A 9728-nucleotide genomic window follows, 5' to 3' on the forward strand; every position below is an offset into this window, starting at 1 on the left:
CTAAGCCATCTCTCCAGCCCTATTTTTAAATTTTTATTAGCATTTTCCATGATTATAAAAAAACCCGTGTTAATTCCCTCCCTCCCCCCCCCCCCCACACTTTCTTCTTTGAATTTTTTTTTTTTTTTTTCCTGAGGTAGGGTCTCATTCTAGCCCAGGCTGACCTGGAATTCACTATGTAGTCTCAGGGTGGCCTTGAACTCACAGCAATCCTCCTACCTCTGCCTCCCGAGTGCTGGGATTAAAGGTGTGAACCACCATGCCCGGCTTTCTTTCTGCTTTTTTGAGAAAAAAAAATTTATTTATTTTTGTGTGTGAAATAGGGAGAGAAAGAAAGAGGCAGATAGTGGGCACACCAAAGAAACTCCAGATGCATGTATCACAAAATAGGATTTGGCTTTACTGCTGAGCCACTTCCCCAGCCCAAGAGAATGTTTTATTAGGAAGCTCTATTATAAATTATACTTAAAGTTATAATTGTGGGTTAGAGAGATGGCTTAGCAGTTAAGGCACTTGCCTCTAAAGCTAAGGGACCTAGGTTTGATTCCTCAGGACCCACATAATAAGCCAGATGTACAAGGTGGTGCATGTGTTAATAGGTCATTTTCAGTGGCTGGCAGCCCTGGTGCACCCATTCTAGCTCTGTTTCTCTGCTTTTTCTCAATCAAATAAATAAAAATAAAATATTTTTTTTAAAAATTAGTATTTATCTTATTTGAGAGAGAGAGAATGAGCGTGCCAGGGCCTTCAGCTGCTGCATATGAACTCCAGACACATGTGTTACTTCGTACATTTGGCTTATGTAAGTCCTTTGGCTTTGTAGGTAAATGCCTTAACCACTAAGCCATCCCTTCAGCTCAATAAAATATTTTTTAAAAAAATTTAAGCCGGGCGTGGTGGCGCACACCTTTAATCCCAGCACTCGGGAGGCAGAGGTAGGAGGATCGCTGAGAGTTTGAGGCCACCCTGAGACTACATAGTGAATTCCAGGTCAGCCTGAGCCAGAGTGAGACCCTACCTCGAAAAACCAAAAAAAAAAAAAAAATTAAAAAAACATGCTGTGTGTGGTGGCACACACCTTTAATCCCAGCACTTGGTGTGTGTGTGTGTGTGTGTGTGTGTGTGTGTGTGTATGTATGTATATATACACACATTTGCTAAGCTAGGTGTGGTGGCACACACCTTTAATTTAACTAAGGTAAGAATATCACCCTGACTTTTGGGTCAGCCTGGGCCTATATAGTGAGTTCCAGGTCAGCCTTGGCTAGAGTGAAATCCTACCACAGAGAAAATAAATAAATAAACAAACAAAGCCAGGCATGCTTTTAATCCCAGCACTTAGGAGGCAAAGGTAGGAAGATTGCCATGAGTTCTAGGTCATCCTGAGACTACATAGTAAATCTCAGGTCAGCCAGAGCTAGAGTGAGACCCTATGTTGAAAAACCAAAATAAATTAATTAATTAAATTAAATAAACCAAAAGCCTCATTGATAACAGAAGCCTTCCCTTCTCTAAGACTAAATATCTGTAGATGATAGAGTTAAATTTATGAGGTTGAAAATTTTCAGTATATAACTTAATTTTCTTTTTTTCCCAAGCTTATTACTGAAATTGAAAATATGAGACATAGAATCATTGAAATTCATCAAGAAATGTTTAACTATAATGAGCATGAAGTTAGCAAAAGGTGGACATTTGAAGAAGGTGTAAGTCTTTTATAATATTCTTCAAAATATCTGGGAATATTTTTCTTTTACTTTTCATTTTCATAGCAGTTTTTTCATTGTTAATTTTTTATTTTTGTATAACCTTAGATGCCCATCTCATTTATTACCGTTTCCAGATTTAATAGTTTCCATGATTAGTTTTTAAAAGTCAGCCTCATTGGGTTGATTTAAAAAAAAAAAAAGTCTGACAAATAAAATACCTGTTATGTTGTTGTTTGTTGCTGTTATTGTTTTGAGGAAGTTTCTGGCTTTATCCCAGACTGACTTGGAATTCACTATGTAGTTTCAGTCTGGCCTGGAACTCACAGCAATCTTCTTACCTCAGTCTCCCAAGTGCTGAGTTAAAAGGCACTTGCTGCCATGACCAGCAAAACACCTATTTTTAAGGGTTTGGATTGTAGTTCGGTTAATACAATGCTTGCCTAGCATGTATGAAGCTTTGGGTTTGATTTCAACCAGAATTGCCATGCCATAATTGTATTACAGATTAAACGACCTTATTTTCATGTGAAACCATTGGAAAAAGCCCAGCTAAAAAACTGGAAAGAATACTTAGAATTTGAAATTGAAAATGGGACTCATGAAAGAGTTGTGGTTCTCTTTGAAAGATGTGTCATATCATGTGCCCTCTATGAGGAATTTTGGATTAAGGTAAGAAAAGTATCTGCTCCCTTAAACTTGTCATATTTCAAACATTGATCTAGTGACTAACCTTTTTTGTACTTCTGTTGAATGTTGTTCATATAACTATATCTGTTGCATTAGGAGATGGTCTGCTTGCAACCAGATTTGACTGCTGCATATGCCAACCTCGTTGCCTCTCTTCGTCCTTCCTTACAGAAACTAGTCTAGTGGTTCAATAAAGGTGCTGAATGGGTTTAAAAATAGAATTTTATCGTTCTGTCACATATTTAATGGCTTGTCCAACTGTAAATTATTCAGTATTTCCTCTTTTCTGTATATAGTATGCCAAGTACATGGAAAACCATAGCATTGAAGGAGTGAGGCATGTCTTCAGCAGAGCTTGTACTATTCATCTCCCAAAGAAACCCATGGTGCATATGCTTTGGGCAGCTTTTGAGGAACAGCAGGGTAAGAATGAGGATCTTCAGTTGGTATTTTTAGGATTTTAGAGTGAAATTATAGGAATTATGTATTAAGCGATGTGTAAAGGTTTGGTAAATTATTCTTATAGGGGCTGTGTTGTTTGTTTAATAACTCGGGTTTGCAAGAGCAGCCATGGGTAATAGAATGGCTATTTATTTTTTCCCCTTCCTGAAGAATAGTCAAAGGGCTGGATTTGTCCTGTGGGTTGTTATATTCAATACCTGGTAAAGTCTCAGAAATGTAAGGGAAAGTATAAATAATGAATTGCTATTTCTAGGCAATATTAATGAAGCCAGGAGTATCTTGAGAACATTTGAAGAATGTGTATTAGGATTGGCAATGGTTCGTTTGCGAAGAGTAAGTTTAGAACGACGGCATGGAAATATGGAAGAAGCTGAACATTTGCTTCAAGAAGCTATTAATAATGCCAAATCAAACAACGAATCATCATTTTATTCTATCAAACTAGCCCGACATCTTTTCAAAATACAAAAAAATTTTCCAAAATCAAGAAAAGTGCTTTTGGAAGCAATTGAAAGAGATAAAGTATGTATATTTTTAATATCATCCATAACAAGTGGTGGTCAGTTTGTCACCTTGGCAACTATGATGAAAGATTTGTTCTGCATTGTAGTAATGTTTTATTACTGAATGAGGACAACAGTCCCTCTAAACTGATGTTGCCAATTAAAATTTTGTCCTTATTAGTTTGAGAAAATTGTTGCCAATATGACACTTTATAATTAACTTTTAGAAATTGTATAAGCTTACTGATTAATAAGTAGAAGAAAGGTCCTTGAAGAAACAGTAGCAAATGAAGTAGTATGATAATTTTCCATAGCATTTCCTCATATATATCATTATTTATTTATTTGAGAGGGGGGATGGGGCACATTAGAGCCTCTAGCCACCACAAACGAACTCCAGACGCATGTGCCACCTTGTGCCTCTGGCTTTAGGTGGGTACTGTGAAATCGAACCTGGGTCCTTTGGCTTTCCTGTGGAGTGCCTGAATTGCTAATCCATCTCTCCAGCCATTTTTAGATTTTTTGTTTGTTTGTTTTTCAAGGTAGGGTCTCACTCTGACTCAGGCTGACCAGGAATTGACTGTACTCAGGGTGGCCTCGAACTCTCGGCGATCCTCCCACCTCTGCCTCCCAAGTGCCTGGTTCATTTTTAGATTATTAATAGTATTTATTTGAGAGAGAGAATTTTGTTGTTTTGAGGTAGGGTCCCTAGCCCATCTGGCCTCTGGCTTACACCAATCCTCCTACCTTTGCTTCCTGAGTGGTAGGATTCAAGGTGTTTGAGAATTTCCTTTAAAATAACAGTTTACAAAAGCTATTGTAGAGCCAGGTGTGGTGGCACATGCTTAATCCCAGCACTTGGGAGGCAGAGGGAGGAGGATTGCCATGCATGTAAGGCCACCCTGAGACTACATAGTGAATTTCACGTCAGCCTGAGCTAGAGTGAGACCCTACCTCAAAAAAACAAGAAAAGGGATTTTTTTAGTTATTACCAGGCCTTAAGATTCAATCTACAGTCATAAATAGAGGTTCTTTTTAATCAAATAGTAGTAGGCTTTTAGTAATCTATAGAGATTCTTTGTATTTATTTTCTAATTATCATGATAGGCCAAGTCAAGGTCTAAAGTTTTAATTTAATACAGTTTTCATATTTGGAAAGATGATAGGATGATAGAACTGTCCATCAGTATGCTAAAGAATGGTCAGTATTGTAGTCCAGTGGCAGAATGTTTGCTTAGACTGTATAGGGCCTTGCTGGGTTTGAGTGCCAAAACCAAGGGGAGGGCCGAAAACCAAAGAATGGTTTTCATTTCTTGAGATATATGCTGAAAACATTTAACGTGAGTTATGTATTAATCTTAAATATATTAAACATATCAAAATTGTAGAAATATTAATTGATACTACTTCTTACTCAGGAGAACACAAAATTATACCTCAATTTACTTGAAATGGAATACAGTGGTGACCTCAAACAAAATGAAGAAAATATTCTCAATTGTTTTGACAAAGCTATACATGGTTCATTACCTATTAAGATGAAAATTACATTTTCTCAGAGAAAAGTGGAATTCCTTGAAGATTTTGGCTCAGATGTTAATAAGTAAGATCTCAGTTACTCATGTTTTTGAATGGGAAATGAGCAGTACATTTTGGGGTGGGAATTTGATGACATAATAGTAAATTGCTAAACTTAAAAAAAAATGATTTAGGGCTAGAGAGATGGTTTAGCTATTAAGGAATTTGCCTGTAAAGCCAAAGGACCCACATAAGGCAGATGCACAAGGGGTGCATGCATCTGGAGTTTGTTTACAGTGGCTGGAGGCCCTGGCATACCCATTCTCTCCCTCTCTCTCTCTCTCTCTCTCTCTCTCTCTCTCTCTCCTCTCTCTCTTTTCCTCTCCCTCCCTCTCTCTCTCTGCCTATTTCTTTATCTCTCTCTCAAATAAACAAACATTAAGGAAAAAAAAAACTTTCCCTCTTTTACAATGGTAATTCTTAGCATCAGAGAATGAGAGAAGGCAGAAAGCAACAATCCCATGAAAAGGGAATCAAGACAAGGATTGAACTGTGAGATACGAGCAAGCATTTAGTTTTTAGGTCTTAAAAGGTAGTTGGGGGCTGGAGGGATGGCTTAGCGGTAAAGACATTTGCCTGCAAAGCCAAAGGGACCCTGGTTCGGTTACCCAGGATCTATGTTAGCCAGATGCACAAGGGGGCGCACACATCTGGAGTTTGTTTACAGTGACTGGAGTCCCTGGGCTGGCCATTCTGTCTCCCTCACTCTCTCCCTTTTTCTCTGTCAAATAAATAAATAATATTCTTTTTAAAAAGGTAGTTGGATTGGGATGACTGTTGTTGCAGCACTTGTCTAGCATGTACAAAACTGTGTTCATTGCCCAGTGAAACACACAAGACTGGGGAAAGTAGATGGGTTTGGAAAAGATGGTAGATTAAGATCTCACAGATCATGCCCAAAGGTCTCATCCTCCTGCAATTGTAAAAAGTTGAAAATTGATGGTGGTATAAGGCTTTGCTATAGATATGAGTCAAGTTAAAGATTAGTTTGCTAGCCGGGCGTGGTGGCGCATGCCTTTAATCCTAGCACTCGGGAGGCAGAGGTAGGAGGATCGCCATGAGTTCAAGGCCACCCTGAGACTACAGAGTTAATTCCAGGTCAGCCTGGACCAGAGTGAGACCCTACCTTGAAAAACCAAAAGAAAAAAAAAAAAAAAAGATATAAGTTTGCTAAACAGGAGTAGAAATAACTGGCTAGAGCATGCAAAGTTCCACTGTATCTGTTTCTATGAAGTAAATATCTGAATGCCTGTTAAGAATGTGCCTTTGTTTGACTGTTGTAATTTAGAATGATTTTCATTATAGTGTTTGATCAACTAAGAATTACTTGTGTGTATATGTATGTATGTGTGTGTATGTGTGAGTGTGTATATATATATTTTTGAGGTAGGGTTTGACTTTAGTCCATGCTGACCTGGAATTCGCTGTGTAGTCTCAGGCTAGCCTCAAACTTACAGAAATCCTCTGGCTATATTTTTGGTAGTGTGTCAAATTTCAGTTAAATTAATGTAGTAGTATTTAAGTGTTTGACTTCATGCTAATTATTTTACAAGTGTAGCAGTTTAATGACTACAGGCATTGTTTTCATAGATGGAGAGGCTTACTTGAAGATCAGGAAATTATTATATTTTTGGGCTAGGAGAAGAACTGACTTCAGTCTCTGCTTTAATTTACCTGTGTGCTGTGTGTGTAAAGTGCATTTGTTCTACACCAAAAAAGAAATACTAAAGAGCTGAGATATGTTGTTGCTAGCTTTTTGTCAGTATGACTTTGAGGAAATATGTAAGTGTATGAAGTAGCATATACCTGTTAAGGCTGTAGTCACTATGAATGTTGAGCCTCATTTAGCTTCTGATACTCAAGTAACATGTGCTTGGTTGGACTTATTTATGAGCCAGTGTAAGTGTACAATCCAGGACCTTGCACATGGTAGACACTTGCTGTGCCCACTTGGCTCTATGGTTTAGAAGTATGCTCTTTCACTGTACTGTGTTTTAGAAATTCATCACACACATGTACTTGGCAGCTAACAGAAGCAAACTTATTTTTTTAATTTTCAAGGTAGGGTCTTCACTCTGTAGTCTCAGGATGGCCTCAAACTCAACAGCACCATCCTCCTACCTCTGTCTCCCAAGTGCTAAGATTAAAGATATGCACTACCATGCCTGGCTAAACTATTGGAATTTGTTTTTTTTTCTTTCAAGGTAAGGTGTCCCTCTAACACAGGCTGACCTGGAATTCACTATGTAGTGTCAGGATGGTCTTGATCCTCCTACCCCTGCCTCCCAAGTCCTGGAATTCAATGTGTGCACCATCATGCCCAGCTAAACTGTTGGAATGTGAACCACCCAAATTAAATGACCTATCATTTGATTTGGAGTAATAGGCAGACAATTTGCAGGCTACACAAGAGTCTTATCAGGTCTGACAGTTCTAGGATGAAAAGTACTGTGACTAAGTTTGTTGTAATCAGAACTTTTTATTTATTTATGTGAGTATGGGAGTGCCAGGGCCTCTAGCTGTTACAAACAAACTCCAAACACATGTGCCACCTTGTGTATCTGACTTGTGTGAATCCTGGGAAATCAAACCTGGGTACTTTGTTAGAAAGCAAGCGCCTTAACTGCTAAGACATCTCTCCACCCTGTGGTCAAAATTTTAAATACACAATAAAACAAAGCTCAGTTTCCTTTCATGGAAATAGCTGATTTTTTAAAATTTTTTTGAGATAGAGTGTCACTGGAGCCCAGGCTGACCTAGAATTCACTATGGAGTCTCAAGGTGGCCTCAAACTCATGGCAATCCTCCTACCTCTGCCTCCCAAGTGCTGGGATTAAAGATGTGTGCCACCACGCCCAGCTTAAAATCTTAAAAAAAAAATAATTTATTTGAGAGAATGGGTGTGCCAGGGCCTCCAGTCACTGCAAAGGAACTCCAGATTTGTGTGCCCCCCTTATGCATCTGACTTACATGGGTCCTGAAGAATTGAACCAGGATCCTTTGGCTCTGCAGGCAAATGCCCTAACTGCTAAACCATCTTTCCAGCCCCTAAAATTTTAATTTTACAAAATCTGTTTTTGTACATTCCAGAATATTTTTCTCTTCCTTCTTAGGCTTCTGAATGCTTATGATGAACATCAGACACTCTTAAAAGAACAGGATACTTTAAAAAGGAAAGCAGAAAATGGGTATGTGATTTTTTAAAAAAATTGAATCAGGAAGAGATGGTTGAAAAGTCATTTCAGTGTAAAAATGCCTTTAAAAAGCAGTATTTTTAAAATGCTACCTTTATATTGTGATAATTCTTGCTTTTATTTGCATATTTTTCAAAAAATGAGAACTCTAATGTTTGAAGCAATAGTGAAAAGGACTTTAGCCTGTAACTGTCTACCAGCTCCCTAAAGTCTACACTTTGGGTTCTCTTGAACCTGGAGATGAGTCAGAGTTGGGAAGCCATTGGAATGAGTAGTTGGGCCACTGGTCTTCCCAGTTGAGGAATTACTTAAGGAAATTGAGTGAGGGTAAAAATTGAAAGCAGGTAGGTGAGTGACATGAGTGTGGTTGCTTTCGTGTAGGAATTTGGGAGTAGTTAGGGCTCAATTCATTGTACAACCATGTATCTCTATAGCAGAACTGCTCAGCTGCATGTGAAGTTACACAGAAATGTACAATAAACAGTCTAATTTTAAGTCAGAAGAAAAGATTTTTATGTGGAAGTCAGTCACCAAGTCCAAATGAAACACTGTAGGTCATAAATCCCAAGCTATTCTGCCTCCTTTGGCACAGATACCTGTGTCCTAGCCAGAGGTTGCTAAGGGTAGCAGGAGGGTTTTAGGTTTGTGTAGAGGAAGAAGGCTAAGGCTAAATCTGACACTGAAGGCCTAGAGGATTCCTGGAGAACTACTACTGTTCAGTTCATGTAAGGCTGAGGAAGCTGGGTCCCAACATCATTGAAGGATAGCAACAAGCAACACAATGCATGTATCTTGAATGTGACATCAATTCTGTTAGCTGGCTGACTACTCTGAGTCTTCCACTCTCATGCAATGGGCATATATCTAGAAAGCAGTCTGAATATATTGGGGAAGTCTGTGTCATCATGCCATAATGCTAGATGGACAATTGAATTTGAGAGGTTGCATCATAAAGCAAGGGTAAATTTGATTTACCAATTTCAGCCTGCTACTCAAGTTTGTCTAGCTATACATTTTTTTTCCATTTCCCCATAAACACAGGTGGTAATTTAAAAATGAATACCTATGGGACTTTTTTTTTTTTTTTTTAGGTAGAGGTTTCACTCTAGTCTAGGCTGACCTGGAATTCACTCTGTATTCTCAGGGTGGCCTCGAACTCACAGCAATTCTTTTACCTCTGTCTCCCAAGTGCTAGGATTAAAAGCATGTGCCACCATGCCTGGCTATGGGAGTTTTTGTTTAGGTTTTTTTTTTTTTTTTTCCAGGTAAGGTTTCACTGACCTGGAAATTCACTATGTAGTCTCAGGGTGGCCTTGAACTCATGGTGATACACTTGCCTCTGCCTTCAGAGTGCTGGAATTAAAGGTGTGCAATACCCTGCCAGGATCCTGTAGGAGTTCTGACAGTTTCTAATTTGATTTTATGTAGATCAGAAGAACCAGAAGAAAAGAAAGCACACACAGAAGACACATCATCATCTACACAGATGATTGATGGTGATCTACAGGCAAATCAAGCTGCGTATAATTACAGTGCCTGGTATCAGGTAAGTCTACATAATTATGATTTTTTGTTGACAGGTAGGTGTTACCACA

At 38.5% G+C, this 9728-nt stretch overlaps 1 protein-coding gene and 1 non-coding gene across 3 annotated transcripts in view; both read left to right on the top strand.

Annotated features, from left to right (window-relative positions):
- Positions 1–9728, top strand: part of Prpf39 (pre-mRNA processing factor 39) — a 36246-nt gene that overhangs the window by 23899 nt on the left and 2619 nt on the right. For both annotated transcript variants that reach the window (XM_004649145.3, XM_045154210.1), the window contains exons 7-13: positions 1599–1706; positions 2214–2378; positions 2693–2819; positions 3112–3380; positions 4780–4964; positions 8053–8127; positions 9562–9679. In XM_004649145.3, coding sequence (XP_004649202.1) covers positions 1599–1706; positions 2214–2378; positions 2693–2819; positions 3112–3380; positions 4780–4964; positions 8053–8127; positions 9562–9679 — 1047 coding nt within the window. The remainder of the gene's footprint in view (positions 1–1598; positions 1707–2213; positions 2379–2692; positions 2820–3111; positions 3381–4779; positions 4965–8052; positions 8128–9561; positions 9680–9728) is intronic.
- Positions 3433–3520, top strand: LOC123462666. Its single transcript, XR_006638448.1, has one exon. It is a non-coding gene; the product is annotated as a small nucleolar RNA SNORD127 (small nucleolar RNA).

Source organism: Jaculus jaculus, chromosome 7 (genome assembly GCF_020740685.1).
Source record: "Jaculus jaculus isolate mJacJac1 chromosome 7, mJacJac1.mat.Y.cur, whole genome shotgun sequence".
Lineage (NCBI taxonomy): Eukaryota > Metazoa > Chordata > Mammalia > Rodentia > Dipodidae > Jaculus > Jaculus jaculus.